Source organism: Neolamprologus brichardi, chromosome 12 (assembly GCF_056152115.1).
Source record: "Neolamprologus brichardi isolate AB-2024 chromosome 12, ASM5615211v1, whole genome shotgun sequence".
NCBI classification, from domain to species: domain Eukaryota; kingdom Metazoa; phylum Chordata; class Actinopteri; order Cichliformes; family Cichlidae; genus Neolamprologus; species Neolamprologus brichardi.
This window is the reverse complement of record NC_142115.1, coordinates 25,195,018-25,215,852: the sequence shown is the minus strand read 5'-3', so window position 1 is coordinate 25,215,852 and position 20,835 is coordinate 25,195,018. Positions and strand designations below refer to the sequence as shown.

The window sequence follows — 20,835 nt, the reverse complement described above, 5'->3', positions numbered from 1 at the left end:
CTCATCATAATAATGATCACAACCAGTCCTCTGGCTTCATCAATCATACTGTGTTAAATGCTCAAAGGAAAAAAAACAATCATCTTCATTATTTGCAGTTCACCAAAAATGCATTGCATCATTCTAACATATGCGTTACCTGTGCTAGGAATCTCAGTCATTTGAATGAAGATGGATTCACTGAACTCGCCAAATTTAGTGAAAACCTGCATCCTGCAGCGGATGTGTACTTCATATTCTTTTCCTAAGTGCAGACCGTAGATTGTCTGATGATAATGTGGCTGAATCTCCAACTGAAAATTGCAAAAACAGACAAACCTTTTGTAAATTAAAAAAAAAAGATGATGATGTGCTTAAAAAGAATGATGCAGCTATCCTGACAGAAATAGTATCAACACCAATCTTAAAGGCTGAGTAAGAAAAGGAGGGTGTCAAGAGGTCCGTTTTTATTTTTGGCACCTGTAACTACACAATTACTGATGCACTTCAGATAGACTGGATAGATGACATGCTATTATAACAGATGGACGTGAGGTCCCCAACCATCAGGCGAGCCAAGCGGTAATGAATACGAGCCTGTACACAGTCCCATGGCCTCTGACCTACAGATCCCTCCCTTCACTTCCTTCACAGACGCTAAGGCCTTGCTCTGGCTTCCACAGCCTTGCCAGCAAAGCTGCATTTTAACTACAAGTGTTTAGGGGGGAGGGAAAGAGAAACATAACACTCTGCTTCGATGACCTACAATTCATTTTTAAGAGCATGAGATTTGCTTTTTTTATTTGTGTTAATGTGCATGCGCAAAATCTGCTTTTGTCAATGTGAGGAACTGTGTGTAAAAAGAAATAATGGGCAAGATTATTAAAAAGTTAGGTATAAAAGACTTACTGCTTCCCAGTTTGTGGTATTTCTGTCTCTGTACTGCAACTCATATTCCAAACGCATCCATCCCAACCTAACATCAGCAGTAGGTGGGGACTCCCAGTTAACCATGACATCATAATTTAGCCTGGAAGGACTTACAGTCATCAGGGTCCAGTTTAAAGACACTGGCGGGTCAGGACGTACTGTCAGAGAAAAGGCAAAAGTTCATATTCGAACAGAAGGAAAGGACACTTCTAGTTACTGATTTGGTATGCTAATTTAGGATCACATAAAAAAGGTTAACAGAATACTAAAAAAATACTGCTTATGTTCAAAAAGTCAATATCCGTTATATCCAGACTGTGTCACTCCCTTTACAAAGATTAAAACATTTAATTCCATTTAACAGATTTAAAACTAAATGATCAACACGTTTTGTTTTTGTTTTTTTGTCTTCATTAATTTAACACGATTGATGAGGACATAAGGACAAAGCAAAGAAGTGAAAACCTCCACGAAGTCATAATTATTAAAGAAGGAGTCCTCCCATTACATTACATTTGTGTAAAACATTGATATATTGAACTGAGACTAGAGCAAACGCAAGCAATATTGATTGAAACTGCACAGGTCTGATTTAATATTATCATAAACACATCACAAATGGATATTTCTTGGGTATAACTGGAAACGTTGGCCATAAAGAGGAGGGGGAGAAGGCATTTTAAACAATGTCAAGAATGATCTGGAGCTGATTCAACAAGTAGTTGCTACGCTCTTTCTATAAACAAAGAGGTTTGGGAGAATAGGCAGCAACCAAAAGCCTGACCCTACTACAGGTCAAGTGTCTAAGACAACATCCACAATCAATTTGTACTCATAAAAAGAACAAACAAAGATCTTTCCATGAAGAAGATGTCAGGCAACATATGATGTTGCCATGTGATAATATATTGCTTGTCAGCATCTTCTAGACTCAAAGTATTTATCGCTTAAGCACTGTTTATCTGACATAAGTCCAAAAACAAGTAGAATTTCCTGGTATCCTTCTGCACGAGTAATTCATTGAACTAGAAGTAACCATTTTGTGCTGTGAAATATGAATATATAATTACATATGAATACATTAAGTAACATCTGTAAAGATCTCCTAATGCTATAAAGGATTTTTACAGACAACCTGAAAATGAGAAACAGTAGGATGTCAAATTTGCTGATAAATCAAAACTTTTTAAAAAATCTGTAAATATGCACAAATCTTGGCTACTAACCAATATTCTCCACACTGAAACAGTCATCTTCATTGAAATAGGTGATGTTGTTTTGAGTGCGAAGCTGCACGCAGTAAGTGATCCATATGGATGTGTGATGTGCATCAAAGAAACATTCCCTATTTGAATGGATATACTCGGGACACTCCTTCCACTGGCTGGTAGGAGGCCTGAATGAGTGAAACAATGGCAGAAGAAACATAAGAAGAAGTAAAAAATTTAATTCTTGTCAAGTGAAGGTTATACCATCATTAATGGAGCTCACTGATTCACACATAACAATGTGCCTACGTGAAGTTTTCTACAAAACAAGCAATTATTAGGATTTCTGAGAGTAAAGCAAGCATTTTGGAGATTACACTCACTCTTTCTTAAGGTAGAAGACTCGGAGTGCTCCAGGGGAGGAGAGGTTGTGGAAGCTGCCAGGACTCCACCAGCAGCGGAACGTCTCCTGGTTCCTTGATATACACTCAGTAAAATGAGGCTCAATGAGAGCTGAAAGACAGAGTTAGAAGAGCAACGATTAGAAAGGAAGTGAGACTGCATTAGGCTAATGAATCACCTTTATTAACATCTATCAGTGTCTGCAGGGGCTTTGCTTTATTGGTCTAACAATACAGAGACACACGGTCTCCTAGGGGGCCGCTATCAATTTGAAAATCACTGCTGTGTTTTCAAATCATCGAATGCGCAAGATTTTCAGAAAGCTTACTCTGAACTTGAGGTCAAGCATACTGAGATTCAAAATCATCTGAGATTTTTAATAGATGCACCTTTAGTATCAATTTCATATGGAGCCCCTCAAAAGGACATTGGAGAAAAAAAGTTTAAGATGTATTTTTGCGAGAGTTACTTGTGCGAGATCCCGCAAAAGTTTTTGATTGAACTCCAAGCACTTCCAGGTCAGTAATGAGACCTTGGAAACCACAGTTATGGAGGACACACACCCGTGGGACAGATGAATAGATTTTTAGTTTGAGCTTGGCCTCAACTATGAAAATAGATCAGTGCTTGGCAGTAGAGACCGTTTTTATATAAGTGAGAGACATCTGAAGAGAGTACTCAGTGCAAGAGGACACACTCATCCGAAGGAGTACTCTGACCTGGCAGTCTTGGCTGAATTCATTAACAGCCAGCTGCAGTACTCAGGTACTGATAGATGTACGCTAAATGCGGGGGAAAAGTCTTTCTCGGGATCTCGCAAAAATTTTTCAGGACTCTGCAAAAGTAACTTGAATTTTCGCAGAAGTACATCTTCTTTTTTTCCCCCACCAATATTCCTTTGTAATTTGAAAATCCTACTTCGCCTTGTTCTCTAGTTATAAACTTCACAAGATATTCAGAAACCTTGACCTTGAGGTCACTGAGGTTCTAACTCATCTGAGATTTTAGTAGATGCACCTATAATATCATTTTGAAGCTCCTATGTCTCCTTGTTCTCGAGTTATAACATTCACAAACTTCGCACCACTTGCCCATCCGCCCTCTTGCCCGGTAGTGTGACACCAATGCTGCGTGAGCCTTTTACAGCTCAGTCACCTTTAACTGCACTAATATCATGACTTCTGGTGGTGTCAGACATCACTTTTTCACGGAAAGGCTGAGTAAACTAGCTGAAATCTAATCTTAACCTCAGATTTGCAGAAACTTGCCACAGTTGAAAACAATAAAAACACAACAGATAATAGCACCTTACGGTTACAATCCACATTTAAAGACAGATCAGATGAGCTCTGGGTATTAAGTGTAATCCTGCATTATTTATACTCAAAGAGTTGGTAAACAAATGGAAAATGCTTCCATGGCATGCTTCCACATGATTTCTGAAACAATGCACAAATACAAACTTGCAAATGTGCCAGAAATATTTTATTCCTTTCTTTAAACAACTGTTGCTGCTACCCTGTGAATCCCGTGAATATCCTTGCGTGCACATACGAGTAGAAAATGCTGCTAACCTTTCGATCTGTCCAAACATTTCGTAACAACCTAACCCCTCCTCCCTCCCAGCCCCCCCACTCCTGTCGGAGATCAGTTTCTCGCCCAGCAGAATATAGAGTCCCAGAGTTTGGTGCAACCATAAATAAGCAGCTGAAAGTACCATTGATTTCTGCTCCACTGGCTCTCCGCCAGCTCTCTCTTCTCACTGCCTGCATTATAAATCACACACAGACCTAGAACATAAACATGCATCAAAACACAGGGGAAAGAAATTACAGACCAACTGGAGCTGATAGTTTCTAAACATAAAACCAAAACAGATCTCCACACAGACTCGTTAAAGATTGTTCACTTGTAAAAGAAAAAAAGGAGGAGAGGAAGAAGAAGAAGAAAGGCACGCTACTGGCATCTGCATACAGACATACACCTACCAAGCATGCATGCTGATTCAACTTACACACATCTAACTACAACAAGACAAGCTATCAACAAGACCAACTCAGGCAGGGCAGTCAACGCACACACCATTTATTCACGTAGAATATAAACCTACTTCGTTTCCATGCTATTTGGTGCCAGTATAACCTCATAATTCTCTGCATTCCTGTGCAGTTGTGCCTTTCCCACCTCCCCTCCCTTCACCTTTTGCACGCTGTTGTGCTTCCCCGAGGTTTGCTATTTCAGCTCGGCTTCCCTTCCCCATCCAACAAATTCCAGCTGCAACCATCAAAGAGCTTTCTGCAGACGCTGAATGCAAGAAGGCCTTAGAACTACAGAAGAATGGGATACTACAGAAGCAAAGCTTCTAAGGTCCTAGGGTTTTTATATGGGCTGTAAATTTGGGGGGGACAATAATTTGTATTGATTGGTACTTACACGTCTGGAAATGTTTGGGGTTACTCACAACTCACAAGAATTTTTATGATCATCAATAATTATGTAATAAGATGAGTTGTTATTCTTGTCTGCGAGAGAAGAAGAATCTTGAGGTCAAAGAGCAATGCCATATTTTTAAAAAAGCTATTTGCATTTGCAACTTAAAACCATGTCAAAGGTGAAAGGTTGAGTCGCAACACCTGGAGGGTCACACTCTAATTTTGTCATTTTCACTCATTTCCTCCTTTTCAGTATTTCAAAGGATAAAAACAGGACCGTTCCAGCTGTAACTGACTCACAAGCCAGGGGGTAATGTTTTGACAGGAGGATGTTGATTACCTGACTGCATAGGCTTGTAATATTTTTTTAAGGCTGTGCTCACATTATCTGCATGTAGTCATATATAACTACATATATAACTATACTTGAGTTTCAGTAATGGAAAGCTAAATCCTGCCTGTACCTGCCAGGTACTAAATGAGCTGAAAGCCTGTGGCTGGAAGAAGAAAACTAATTTGAACATGTGTGTGCGTATGTGTGTGTACATGTGTGTGTACATGTGTGTGTGTGGGTGTACTGCCTCATCCTGGCTGTCCATATGTATCTGTCTGTCCACGTGGATGTGCAGCTGAGACTGATAAACAGCTCTTAGCTTCACGTCCTCTCTTCATCAGTCTGTGTAGAGGAGCTAGGAAGCCATTTATCTACCCGCATGTCAGCTTTAGCCATTAGGGTTTAAATCCACTAAGAAACCTAAATAAAGCACTCGGCCCTAGGCTCTCACATCGGCTGGCAAACAGAACTGAAAAAGGCGAGAGAAAAAGGTGCAACCAGCATTTACCAGTTACCGCACTGCGAAATGCTGGATTGTAATGAGGAGTGGAATGATCACCTTTTCCAGCTCATTTGCAGATTTAAGTTAATGTTGAGGTTAGTCATGCTCCAAAAGGCTGACTAAAGGAACAGCGAGATGTGATGGAAAACGGGGAAGGAACAGTGACGCCACTAAAAAACAAACATTAACCGGTACTACAAATGTCACTTGATGAAAAGAGATGCTTTGAAATTAAATCAGAGCAGCATTTTCTTTTAATCAATATTTCTATTAATAAAGGCAAACTAAGTCAGTGTAGGCGACTGCAGATCATTTATAATCTGTCCCAACTGTCACCCCATGTGACGTTCCTCTGGGTTCAGTTTTGGGTCCATTACTCTTTGCACACTCTTCATGTGTGCAAATATTAGCAGTTACTGACTGATGTATAAGGAACATGAAAATTAAATACATATGGTTAGCTACGATACTTTGATCAGGTCATATTGACAGAAATGCCTTAGCATTTTTTTAAAAAACTACTAAAAGCGTAAAAGAAAGACAGAAAAAACTCTGTTTATGATTTATTTTTTATCATGAATTGGATTCACACTAATAGATTTCCATGTAAATGTTCCATTACATTTGTCAACCGTAAAGCTCTTTAGCCCTGTTTACCCCATATTGTGGGCTACATCTATTACTTGGGAGTTAGACTTTTTGTTCGGGCACATGTTTAGGTATTTTTGTCCACTTCTTACTTATGATCACTATAAACAATGCCAAAAAGACATGTAAATGAGAACTTCTTGATGTCTCTTCATCGTGGTTTTAGTTTAAAAATGATTTGGTTGCCCTGTACTTTAAGAGAACACACAGACCTGCCAACTGAGCCTGTTGTCCCCAGTCACATTGTTCACATAACTCAAGAGTCTGCTCTCAGTTGACCACAGAAAAACCCCATAAAATGACATGACACTAAAAGCAGCCTTGTTTCTGGAAGTATTCATTTAAACCATAAATATAAATGATAACATTTATAGGAGTAAAACTATAACTTAAACAGCACAATTTTAAAATAATTTAGCATAAACCCCCTATGCTAAAAATGTTGTGACAATGTGAGATAGGTAAGTAAAAACAGAATGTAATGATTTGCAAACTGCATAAACCAATATTTATTAACCAAAAAAACAAAAAGATATTAAATATCTAAACTGAGAAAATGCATAATTTAAAAAAAAAAGGGGGGGGGGGGGTTATTCTGGCAACAAGTTTCTAAAAAATTTGGGACAGGAGCAAGTAGAGGCTGGAAAACTAAACGGTATTACAAAGAAACAGATGGAATAGCATTTTGCAACTAATTAAGTTCACTGGCAACAGTTTATTAACGCAACTGGATACAAAAAGAACATCTTAGAAAGACAGAGATTCTCTGGAGTAGAGAAAGCAAGAAATTCACCAGTCTGCAACAAACTGTGTCTACAATGTGAAACTATTTCAGAATAAGGTTTCTCAATGTAAAATTGCAAAGACAGTACATAATGTCATCAAAACAGACCGAGAATCTGGAGAAATCTCTGTGAGCAACAGACATGGATAAAAATCAATAACGGATACCCGGGCTCTCAGGCAGCACTGCACTAAAAGCAGAAATGATCCTGTCATAGAAGTCACTGACTGAGCTCAGGAACACTTCCACAGAAGACCATCTTTGAACACAGTTCACAGACAGTGATTTCTGTGTTCTATGTGAATAAAACATGTTTATGAGATTTGTAAATCATTTAATTCTTTTTTCATTTTGCACAGTGTTGCAACAGTTTTGGAATTGGGGTTGTGTTTGAAGGTGCTAGTTTTCCAGTCAATTCACACATGCCATATTCTACGCTCCCCATGTCTATTACACATCTATTCTTGGCAGGTGTCGAGCCGTAGTACCTGCCTAGCAAACTTGAGACCTTTCTGGCTGTTCAGCACCAACTTCTGCCATATGATCGTTTTTTTCCAGCGCCATCATTCTGTTTGTGTTTGTGTGTATTTCTGTTATCCAGATGGAGAAGTTGGCAGCACATGCTGACACTGTGCTAAGAGTAAAAGTGCCTGTCAGCCTGCACATGCCAAGTCCTACATTATATCCCTGCGCCAGAGCCCAAAGAGACACGCACACATACACAGGCGCACACACGGTAGAAGTATAACTGTGTGCAGCACACAACGTATTTTTTTTTCCATGGGAACATGTCTTGGATGACGAGGAAAAGAAAGAATCAGAGAGAAAAATTTGGGGACAAAGTCTAGAAGAAATTTATTTCATATTCATAATACTCTCATACATCTTCGTCATCTTCAAATAAAACAGGCAATGAAATTTACAAGCCCCAAACTGGGTTTAATGGTGAAGGTTACATAGTGACTTAGGACATGGTGCAACACTTGACAGAGCCAGTAAGAGCGAGAAGCAGGCCAGAAGAGAGCAGGAGAAAGGTGAGCGATTGCAACAGGATACAAACAACGGAATGTAAATAGGTGATATAAATAACTCCCAGCTTGCACATGCAGTTCCATACTCAAGTACACGGACACACACAAATGCATATGCACTAAACTTACACCTTGAAAACAATAAGCGACAAAAAAATATGCCATTGTTTTGTTCCTTGAATACATCCTGCCTCTCCGCTCAGTAACACAACAGGACATGCAATGGGGCTTCTTCTCGTTTGAAGCTTGACTGGATGTCAAGTTCTCGATTCATCTGATCCTCATAACAATGTTCATAGCTTTGAAGTCCCAGAGACACAGTCCGGTGTGTTTAGCCGCGTAGTGACCCAGTCAGCTTATTGTAGTCACAGTGACTAATGATGTTAATCTTCTCTAATGCCATTACAGCTCACAGATTTAGCTTAGTTATGTCATATTATGTCCACGTTCAAGTAAAGAACAAGTGTTGTTCTCGCTCCTAATTTTGTTCTTTGGACTTTGTACTGGAGGGTGTCAGAGATTCTCATATGGGACAAATCAAATTTCTATTACAGTGTGATACATCAACACTGTAGGGAGGTGAAATAAAGACATACTTTCTAGGTTAGCTGGTATTCAATTGGCTTATAGGCTTTTATTTATGTTTTCTGCTATATTCACGATTAAACTTTCTTTAAGGCTTTTCTTACATTTCTTTGCATCTGGGACTAGGGCTGTGCGATATGACCAAAATCTAATTTCCCAATATAAGAATTCTATCGTCCGATAGCGATATAAATCACAAAAATGTAACATTTTCTGTAAATTCTGTGAATCTCGGGCAGCTCGTCTTGCGGGAAGTGTTTCCAGCGCGTCATGTAGCTGGAGTCGAGTGTTTTAACCGATGCATGAAACGATACATTTTTAGACATAAGTTGTAACGTAGTAGTTGTTACACGGCGTGCTGCGGGGAAAAGCCTGTTCTAACGTTTGAGTCTAAGGTTTATTTTTTAGCACCTGACGGCTCTTTTTTACTTCTCATCCGTGATTCGGTTTATTTTGAAAAGTCTCAACAGGATCTTGAGCTTTATTGTGAAAGGTTTATGTGGAACATAAACAAGTGGACAGCGATGCTAACCACAACGCATAAAAACAGGCGCTTGTTCATCCTTAGTGTGGTTATATAAAATATAAGAGAAAGAGAGAACTTTAAGAAATTAATATAGCCACTACAGTGACCATCAAAACGATGAAAAAATATTGCCGTAAACAGTTTATTTTGCGACACCACGAAACAAACGATAGCATAAAATGAAACGATAGACGTTTTTATATCGTCATCCGATATATATCGTTATATCGAACAGCCCTATCTGGGACCACTTTGTATGACAGTAAGCAGTTTTTGCTTACAAAAAACCCAGTGACTATTGTGAGTAATATATTCTACATTTTTAACAATCACTTTTTCAGTAAAGTGCTCGTGGAAAAAAGAAACCATTAAAAATGTAAAATCCTGCAGCTTCTTAAGTTTTTATGTCCAAACTTCTTTTGCTGCTTGAATCGAATTCCAAATGTCATGAGGTGTTGACATCAGACATAAAGAGATGTTTTCACGCAGCAACACCTAAAGTCTAATCAAAATCACAAATTTGCACCAGGTGGACATAGACAGAGGAAAAATCTGCGAAAAAAATCTTAAAAGAGACGATTCAATGTCTCTTTAAAAATAGGAAAAACCTGAGAGGGCTTGGAGAATGAAAGTGAATGAAACAGTACGCCTGGTAACAGTTTCACTTCTACTGTGTGATGAATATTTGTGGTTTTCCAAAAAAAAATTCCATCTACTGTATTTGTATGTGAGTAATGCAAAGTGAAACTTGGCTTTGCATTTGGTGTGAACACACCATAGCTGTTATTTTTCTTCTTAATTATTATCTCCCCCGAAAAAACACTTTATTTTCATTTAGTTTTTTTCTTTAATTGGAAGCTTTCTGTCTCAAAGCAACCTTCCCACTTTCACAACTCTCACAGTCCTTTATTTGCAGTATGAAGACTCCATATAGTAAGCACAATTTCAAAACAACTCTTCTGATTCTTGTGAATCAACAATTTGTCGTGTAAACGTATTTAGTGCGCAAAGTAAGACCATTTCCAATCACATTAGAGAACGAGGCACAGCGACTGCAGTTATGTATGCGAGTGTAGCGGGAGATACACCGCATGAGATGCATTCTCGCCACTAGGAAAGCGTGCTTGCCTGGGTAGTGAGTGCAAAGAGTCGGGTCAGATGGGAACTGCTCATTTGCTGCGCATGCATCGGATTTACCTGCTCTAGTGTCACATGCGCTTAATCAGACCACATGGACCTTGAACTCTGGACATGGCAGAGAAAAGACATTTTAATGTCCAAGCTGTCAGAGCCAGGTATTTGAATTCTTGTCTCTCTGCCAGGAAATGCAGACAACAGTCCAGGACTGTTGCTGATGTGTGAAAATGTTTTTTAATCTATCCTCTGGTATTCCTCCATCAATCCTGCAGCTTATGACACTTTCCTATTCAATGTACAAAATGTTAAATTAGTCTTTGCAGCATTGGTTCTACCACACAGCACTTTCCCAACCATAAATTCCCCTCAGCTTCTGCTATCTACAATATGCATGTCTCTCTTCTGCTCTTCCAACTTTGTGTTTAACTTCAGGCACCATTACCCACACAAGGCCCCAGCTTTGAAGCTCACACCCACCGCTTGTCGTTGAAGCAGATGTAACTGTGGATTGTGTGTACAAGCCAGATGGACCAAACCTCTGCACGGTTACCACTAGCTACCACCTCTGTGGTAAGGAACACAGACCTGTTGAACAGAATCAATCTATGTGCTTAAGGAGTGAGGTCCTTTTGAGCCACACAGACAATCAAGGAAGGAAGGTTGTGGAAGAAAATAAAAGAAAAAGGAAATTGTGTGTGTGTGAGTGTATATGTGAGCAAGGATAGATAGAATGAAATGACTAACACAGCCTATAATCACTATGGTAAGCCTTTAACTACATAGGAGCATCTCCAAATGTGTACTCTTGGCTTGTTCTGTGGCTCGCCTAACAACAGACATAAATATGCTGCAGACACAGAATTCCAGGAAGACTCTTTTAAGTCCATAAGCGGAGCAACAAAATGATTTTAAACAACTCCAAAAGCATAATGCTGAGGGTGGCTCACATACTGCACAAGACTGCATTCTTACTGTAACGTTATTTTTTTAGGTATATAAAAAAGCCCATGCAAAGCATTTTCCATTTAAGCCATAGTGAGAAGAGCAGCTGTCCAGATTGGAAGTTGTGCAGCGGTGAGCTTGGGAAAGGCACAGGCTGCATGTGTTTGCTCATGCTATCACAGGCTGCTTTGTGTTTACAGATGTTTTAACGGTTGTTGAGGAAGACCAGGACTGAACTACCACAGTGGTCACTGGGAACCATTTCAACATTTGAGGTGAACCAAACAGAATGTTCGATGGTTTTGACATCACCTGGTTATCAGCAGTTTTTCCTGAGAGCTTATCAGAATGGTACTGTAAAAGTGACAGAGATAAAGATATTTGATCCACTTTGTTAACAATGTCAAAAGGCCCAAGGGCAAAGACACAGAGCTCAAAACGTATCCTCAGACATTAGTCTCAGCTACACCAAATTTAATACCTGAACTACGTACCTTTCCCTGCTTCCTCGCCTCCTCCTGCCACATCAGAAAATATATGAAAACAATAACGGGAAGGCATAGAAATTATAACCCGTAACACGAACCTCAACTATAAACAACAATTCAGGCCCGAGGCAAAGAAGATGGACTGATTTACAACAAAAATCTGAGAAAGAACAGTTTCTTTTGCACCAGTACTGGCATCGGGAAGAGAAATAACTTGAACTTTCAAACTTGATTCCACTTATTCCTGTCTATAAAAATCAACCTAGAGAGCCTGTGTACCATCCTGAACATGTATGACTGAATTGCAACTTGCCATAATTAAATATAAAGTAGTTTTAGAGCAGTGAACAGAGCGTTGGAGGGGGACTGCACACTAAAGAAGTCAAAGGTGGAAAGTTACTTCTAAGACATTTTAAGGTAGGAATCAATTACTTTTATAGGAAAAAAAACTTAAATGAGGGAAGGAGAAGAACTTTAGCTAGATAAAAGATGGTGCAACGTTCATTTATTGTCACTGTTTCAGATTGCTGCAGATTGCATAACAGCAAATGGAAAAAAAAAAATAGAAAAGACGCACTAGTGTGGACTTGATCTTAATTTGACCGGAGAAAACACGATGAGTTGGCATTCTTTGGTGGATTCCAGTGGTATTTTTCCATCTGTTTCTCATTAAACCCATACAAAGGAAGATGAAGTGTCTTAGTAAATTGGCAAGCTATTTCCCTGTTTAAGAATACCGAAGATATGGCAAAATTACAAAACTAAAACTACTGCTTGATTCCATTTATTGGTTACTCAATCAATAAAACTGTGTACTGGTAAATAAGTCAATCAAGCTGTGTTTTCTTGAACATAATGATCTGCAGGTTCTTTGTACTCTCTGCTTACAGCAATCTGAGTTTGCATTCTAAAAGCAGGAAAACACTGCACACTATTAAATGTCACCTACATCAAAAGCACTGTAAAAACGAGAGGGAAATAAATTGTCCAATGCTGTCAACTGCACTATTAATAACTTAAAATAGCATATAAGGCATGCCATACCTTCCATAACCATGCAGACATGATGTGCTGCGATGCTTAGGGGCTCTTTTTCAAAGGCAATCCAAGTACAGAGAGAGATTTTACTCATGCAAATCTAAGGTAATGATAAATAGTTTGCATGTAATACGTGCACGTGCAAGTGCAGGGCCAAAATCAAACAGTTTAAATTCCACTAATGTTTCTCCAGGTAATATGCATGCTTACCATTCTGGCAACAGGTGCTGCAGCAGCCAGCAGGCTGCCCAGAGATGGCCTGGAGATCTCAGGTCACTGACTCATGCTGTCTGTCTCACCTTTTAATGGCAATGAACAGATGCACCTAAGAATATACTCAGAGCACACTACCTTGCCAAAATATAACTGGTTTGCACGCTTTAAGCGTCATTAAATGTATGCAAATGTATCGAGCATCTGATTTCAATTATAGGCCTTTTTCTCTGGATCAAACAAAAACATTCAATCAACAGATTAAGACAGAATTAAGCTGCCTGCTGATGGTTAAGCTGCTAACTCAATCTTTTTGGACTACAATCCTTACCATAACAAAGTACAGCCAATTAATTTGGATGGAAATAAAGTATTTTCATCCAAATGTGCACAACTATAATCCCAATAGATGCCTTAAATCCACAATGTACTGATTCATTGCTTGAACAAGAGTCAGTTCTGTTTTATCCAAGCTGAACCAGTTCCATCTGCAATAAAAACTTTGGTCAGAAAATGCCTTCTTATCCGTCTTCCAGAAGTAATCCTCATAAAATACATCCAGGAATGCAGACACTGCCGCACAAAAGATTTTCCTCTTGACCACCTTCCACTGATCACTTTTTTGGGGTTGCTAGGAATTTCTCAAACCTGTTTGTTGCAGAATAAGCACCATTTTTATTTTCCAGGTTTGACACTTTTGCCTTAGTTGTATTTGTTTCTAACATTAGGCTAAAATGTCAATTCATTATTTCACACTTATTTTGTGGTTGTTTGCAAGTTTTTGGTTTTAAATGTTAAATTATGGCAAAATCAACTCATTCCCTCATCTGCAGTATTCTTTCACCTAATTATTTCAGATAGATCGGTGGCACCTGGGTTAGCTGGCTGAACATCCTGCATCATCCTGTCCCTGGACTTTGACAGAGCAGCCCCAGTCATATATTTACCCCGAGTCTATTGATCACTATCCTGCCTGACAAGCCAGATCAGGAAAATGCAGCGTTTGCTCAACAGTGAACCTTTCCACATGAATCTGAACAAACAGCATTCTGCAACTGATGTCTGACAAAAGACATGATAACAAGTGTCAACAACATGCTGCACGCAAAACACACTTGTTAATATTTGATGAGGTGAACATAGAAAGAGAGAAGAATTATGTGTTTTTTTTCTCACATGTTATTTCTCCCTCTAACTGGTTGTGACACAAAGCTGTAAGAACACCAGTAACTTACCTGACGATGTCGTGTTGTCCCAGTCTGGGAGAAATGTAGATCCTGAAGAGGGCAGCCAATCCAGGGAGGAAAGAATGAGAAGAGTCAGGAGATTAGAGGCGAGTGAGAGAGCCATGATGCTGTGGAGAGACAGAGGACAGAATAAGAGAGGACAGAGACACTGTGATTATAATTATCAGCTGAACTCCATGGTGACACTCCCATGTGAACTAGCCTCCTTCCCCCACTAACGCCATCTTTTTCTCTCTGGCCTGTGAGCACAATTTGTGACCGCTATTTATTTTCAGTTGGTGTACATGAAACCAAACACTGGACAGGATGTAAGGAATTATCACGGGAGTTTGCAGCTACGGCATTTCAAAGCTGAAAATATGAATGGTGGGGTTTACGTGTGTTGTTTCGCTTTGTGTGAAACTCTAAAAGAAAACATTTTTTATCATTTCAGAAAAGATCTCAGTAACAGTTCTATTAGTTACAGCTACTTGAAATAACTTTTCCATGACGTACACTTTACCTTCTGACCGTTTAGATGGTTAAATCCATTCGTTTCACAATCGATTACATCATTAGACAGATATATGCTCCTGAAAGCCTGTTATTAGCGCCAGGGGAAGTTTTTAAAACATTACTTAGCTCCATGTTTCTTTGGTTTATTAACAATAAATGTGTCAGTATTGAAAAACTGATGCACTATTACATTTAAAGTTATTAGCAGAAACAGATGTGAAGTTAAAACTTCCAACAAATAAAAAGCAAAATTAGCATTTGCTTGGAATAGCTGTCGCCACTTGAGTGAATAAAATCATGTTCCGATCCATGCTTAATCATCCAGGTAAGGAAATTCCAGAATGGGAGAATGTCACGTCCGCTTGAACAGAACCAACTCTCTGGGAAAATCATGTTCCTTTTGTATCAGCTGGGAATTATAGATCTTTGCTAAATTAGAGTTATTTAGCATTTTCTGTAGGGTAGGTTTCTGATTGGTAAGCAAAAAGTAGTTATCTAGAAACGATGATGAACACCCCCCCCCCCACACACACACAAGGATGCCAAGGATGTCAAACCCAACAAACTGGCTTTTCAAGACCAAAATATTTTAGATAGAAACCAACAAGTAGTTTGACTTTGGCACTTTGGATCTAATTATGAAACCCTGTATGGCAATTAATGGCAATTTTAATGTATGACACAAAAAGGGCAAAATATCCTTAAAAGAAAAAGCTGTTGAGGCTTAACTTGTAGAAACTGCATTTCCCAACAGAAGTTGGGACACACAACACAAACCACCTCTCCTGCCATCTTCGTAAAACACATATTTTAGTAGTTTATTTATTTGAAAATATGATGGCAGCTAATTCACAAAATGCTCTATAAGTCAGTGTTAGAGACAACCTCTAAATATAGGCCAAATTTTCAGTCCGCACCCTTGGCTATTTACAGCTGTGGCTCCACGACTTGACTGGGCAGCAAACAACCCCATCCCCACAGGATACATTTGCCTAAATTACGTGGTCCAAGTATCTTAAGATTCCTGAATCCAAGCTTATCCCATTTTATCTTATCTTTCACATTATCTTATGTAATCTTGTATTATCTTATCTTGCAGATCCCACAGGTTACAGGAACTGTTCAAGACTGGAAAAGTCTGGTATCTTAAAAAACCACAGCGACAAGAAAATGTCTGGATCCAGCTCACTAGCCCATATTTACCACACTAGTCATCCATTTACTTGATTTGACTTAGATTTATTACACATTAAAACAAAGAGTCTAGATTTAAGGAAAAACAACATCTCAGTTTGACAAAAGAAAAGGTTTTCATTTCAGGCTTTTAGTCCAAGAATAGACTTAATCCATGTCAGTAAATCCGAAGCACGAAGCACAACTAAAGCAAGAACAAATGGAAAAAAACAACAAAAAACTAAACATTGCAACATGGACAAAAAAAACAAGAATCAACATAATTTTGCAACTCTGGTTCGTCACATGTAGCAAATATTTTAATGAATGTGGCAACAGACAGGTCCACTGTAAGCAGTCAGTCATATTTGTGCTGATGACTTCCAAGGGTCCAGAGGTCATATAAGACCAAGTTACACAGTGCAAGAATTCATGGCAGAGAACTGTCAAGAGGCAGGCTCATGCAGACTTACTTAAATGTTTCTCAAATGAATTTCATATTTTTGGCTTCTGTTCTGTTGAACAATTATTAACCCGTCCGATAAACACTTTCAGATAACTTTTTTTTTTTTTTTTTTTGCTTGTTTGTTTTTTTCCCCCCTTGGAAAAGTTAAGTTCATTGCACTTCTTTTTAGCATATCTTTTTTTTTACTTCTTTAACATTCTTCCAGTAAAACTACTAAATTGGAGCAAAGGTGGGTCAAATGGCCCCTTTACCCCAAAATATGTCCTGATGTTAATCCGTACATTAGTCTCACCCTTTCACATCTGGAAGCATCTGTGAACATCCTGGCAAGGCTGGTGCTTCTTCTCCATCTTGTGCAAGCCTGTCCCCCGTTTTTCTTCCTCTCTCACCCAATTACAAACTCACATGCTGACAGGAAGACTTGTCTAAGCCAATCAGAAGAGAGGGAGGCTAAGCCCAGGCCTCTTGGGGTCCCTTGGTAAACATTTAAGGCCTGCGTCCTCAACCCTCCTCCCACTACCTCTGCCCTAAAGCATACACACACACACACACACGTGCATACAACACATCACACATACTAAGGCACACAGATGCACACTTTGACTTGGCACCCCTCTGCCAGCACCATGCCTCTCCTATGTTTCCTTAAATCTACTATAATCATCTGTTTGTTCTAAAGAAGCTGACAGGGGAGGCAGAAGCCAAAGAAAAAAAGGTTAGGGGGTGAAAGGGCGCATCGTTTCTGTTAGTCCCTTCTATAACTGAAGAGGGACAACATGTACACAAACACTCGCAGAGCAATGTTGCAAGCTAGAGTTTAGTTTGAAGTTCTTTTAGAGAGAAAGCAAAGAACACCAAGACTGTGTAGTTGGCGCTCTGACATTTTGCAGTCAGTAAATATTTTCTATGGACACAAATTTCATACTCTAAATTTACTTATGTGCACTGTTGTGTTTTTTAATTGTGTCTTAGGGCAGGGGAGTAAAAGCAAGTCATTCCAAAAAATTTTTTTTCTTTTATCTTCAGTGTCCACAATAACTTGTTTTTGTATTAAAATGGAAAAAAAACATATTTTCTTTTTAAGGACTCTATATCCAAACCATAGACTGTATATAGAAGATGGGCAACGTAACAGTAATGACATTGTTTTGTGGACTACTGTGCCCTAACGTTTGGTCTTTATCATACTGGCATCCTCAACTAAACTCTTTTGCAGACATAAATCTCCAAATTTATTTGGGTAAGAGGATAGAGTGTTAATTTATCTGACAAAACCAGCACCCTGGAAAACTAAAAGCTCAATAACCCCAAGAGGCCCGCTTAGTTTGGCTGACATTCGCAATACAACACAGAAGTCAGCAAAACAGTCTGTGCTCATGTCCACATATAATACAGGAAATTTGAAATGAGATTTAGCATTTGGTCATTACACGAAAAAAATTCTGCTGTAAGGTTTTCAAGGCCATCATGAAACACTGATTTGGCTTACGAAGAAAATAAGAAAGAAGGGAGAAAAACTGATGTTTAAAAGCTCTAAATGGCACTGTGATTTAAAGAGTGGATCTAATACTCGTTTGTATCCTGCCCCAGGATGCTCATGCATGCAGTAAATTATGCATAATTTTATTTTTGCAATTGGATTTCTGATGTCCCCTGAGCAGAAAAATACAATCAATCTTAAAAATCTGTGATGTAAACAACGGAATTTTTGTGGAAGAAAAACGTCTACAGGGCATCTTTAACTGCATACAGTTTTAATCATGAAATAATGATAGCATGTCAGTAAAAATCATCACCCTGAGAAGCTTTAAAACAAATATAATTTAGATGCCAGATGCCAGACATCTACATCGTCTTCAAAACAAGACAAAGTAAACATAAACAACCAAGAAAAAATTTGATTTTTTTTCTCACCAGCAACCATGTGTCTCAACATGGTTTAGCTATACTTTGTGACTGAAGGACAATAAATAAAGATTATTTGGAAAATGTTGTGGCAGAAATTATAGTCATTTTAACGAAATCTATTCAAACAATGACTGTGTGGTGCGTTTGCCCACTACTGGTTCCTGTAATACACATCAGCAGTAGTGTACTTCTCCAAAATCATACGTCAGTTTCTGTGCCAAAGCTACGGGGTTTTCTTTAGAGGGGTGGAACAACACAAAATGATTATGGTGGGAAAAAAAATATTTTTACCACAGGCCTGATCGCTTGACAATCATCATCATGAAAACAAAAAATAAATAAAAAACAACTAAACTATGCTGTTTTGAGATATTTCCAGTTCACTTAGGGCCTGAAAAATCTTTAAACATTACAGCTTTCACCAAACTAGCATAATTTAACCAGGTATAACAACTCCACAGGAGCATTACGGTGTAGGAAAATGGACCCACAATGCATTATTGTGGATGATTGCAGTGCAATTTCAGTCTCGGGTTCAGAATTGTTATATCTCTAGATAGCATGCAAACATTTTTCCTTAACTTCAACCCCAGCCTCAACATTTTAGTAAATGTAACACTTCCACATGAGTCTGCACATTACACCAGGTAGTGAGTGAGAGTCTACCTCCGCAGAGCCAATCAGACAAGAGTAAGGACCTGAAAACAGCAGCAACCAGCTCCTCTTAATAAGCCTTGTGCTGCTGGATGTATTTACATACATTTGTCTGGAAATCAGTATATTTGTGAAGAAGCTACGCACATATAAATATATATGTCATTTTAACCTATGCATATATATGTTTGTGTGTCCACTTCCCTATATAAATATGGCTACTGGATGGTTCTAACGTCCCCTACTCTTATTTCATAAGAGAGTGCGGAAAACTCAGAGTCAGCACATTGGCATGAGAAAAGTCTCTGCTGGAAGCAGATCAGGTCACACATCTGCAAATCCCGCTCATGTCTATGTGTGTGGGAGACCAGCAAGGGAAAGAGTGGGTGTCTGTGTGTATATGCATGCATATGTGTATAAATAAAATCAAGCATGCATGTCAGAGAGAGAATGACAAAAGTAATGAGCACAAGCACGAGTCCAGCAGAGTCAAATTGCTTCACAAAATTTCCAGTTGTGTTTGTGCGCACGCGGGCATACAGCGGTTTGTCTAAAGCTATTAACTATTAAATGTTTTATGTTTTAAAATCAGGTTTTTCATCTTTTACAGGTGCCTGATGGTGGTAAAGCTGCTACTAGTCAAATTTGGCCATTTCAGAGACAGTTTTTAAAAAAATTAATCAGAACTGGAGAATTAACTGTGCCATTAGGCTTTAATGATTTATTGTGATTTATTGAATAGTTCAAATTCAGTGGTTGAGATTTTGGAGTTCAATCTAATTTCAAGGAATCAAGTCTCTATCCTGTCTAACCTCTTCCAGCCCTGTTATTTGGACTAATTATATCTGTGCAACATCTACCTTTCCCTTTTGGTCTAAATCTGCTGTTTCTCTCTGTATGTCAGACACACACAAGCACATTCTGAAAACCATGACTGAAGCCCAGGTGTACACGGATGTGTACAAAATGTAATGGTTTCCAGAGTGCTGTTGAGCTGTCAGAGGTTTTGGAACATAACAGCTGTACTTAATGTTGTGTGTGACGACAGCGAGACACAAACTGATGGCTGTAATGTCTCTTGAAACTACTCGCCTCGTGTTTTGAAATTTCTTTTCAGCTGCACAGTAGGCGCTGGTGTGTAATTGCTGTAGTTACACAGCTTCTCGACACATGTCTCATCATTGCTTTTCTCTGCATTAATGCAGAAGTGATCAAATAAAACATCCAACTGAAGATGCTTTAGCTACATTAGGATGAATATTAGCAAGTTATGCGTCTATAAAAATTGATGTGATGTTTAAGAGACACTGCCGATGATTTTTTATATCTGTATTTATACAGAGAATCGATTATGGGTAAAACTTTAAAGTAAAACACTGTTTTCAAGCAACTGCACAAATGGATTTATGAGATTCCCTAAGTGAAAGTAAATATGGTTCTTCTAGAAAATAAAAGACACAAAACACACCAAAAACACACAACCTGGACTGCTCAAAGTGCAGATGGCCACAAATTTTGGGTGATGAATAAGAAGAAGCAGAGCTGGAACTCTGCCTTCTGTGTATCTCATCAGAGTGCAGTGTACGTCCTAATCAAAACTGCAAAATGAGAAACATTGTTCTCCTGTAGTTCGTAAAACGGTCAAGCGTTCACTGATGAAGAGGAAACAAACTGAGATTAGAAGCTTGCGAAACTGGTAAATGCATGTGCTGT

General features: G+C 38.8%; 1 protein-coding gene across 3 annotated transcripts in view; it reads right to left on the bottom strand.

Annotated features, from left to right (window-relative positions):
- ghra (growth hormone receptor a) overlaps nucleotides 1-20,835 on the bottom strand; it is a 28,176-nt gene that overhangs the window by 5,781 nt on the left and 1,560 nt on the right. The window contains exons 1-6 of one of the 3 annotated variants that reach the window (XM_087849218.1): nucleotides 16,842-17,079; nucleotides 14,415-14,533; nucleotides 2,501-2,630; nucleotides 2,136-2,305; nucleotides 889-1,067; nucleotides 140-293 (exon numbers count right to left, since the gene is read on the bottom strand). In XM_087849218.1, coding sequence (XP_087705344.1) covers nucleotides 140-293; nucleotides 889-1,067; nucleotides 2,136-2,305; nucleotides 2,501-2,630; nucleotides 14,415-14,533; nucleotides 16,842-16,882 — 793 coding nt within the window. In that variant the 5' untranslated portion in view covers nucleotides 16,883-17,079. Of the gene's footprint in view, nucleotides 1-139; nucleotides 294-888; nucleotides 1,068-2,135; nucleotides 2,306-2,500; nucleotides 2,631-14,414; nucleotides 14,534-16,841; nucleotides 17,080-20,835 lie in introns of those variants that run through there. The other 2 variants (XM_087849219.1, XM_087849220.1) reach the window with 2 other exon arrangements.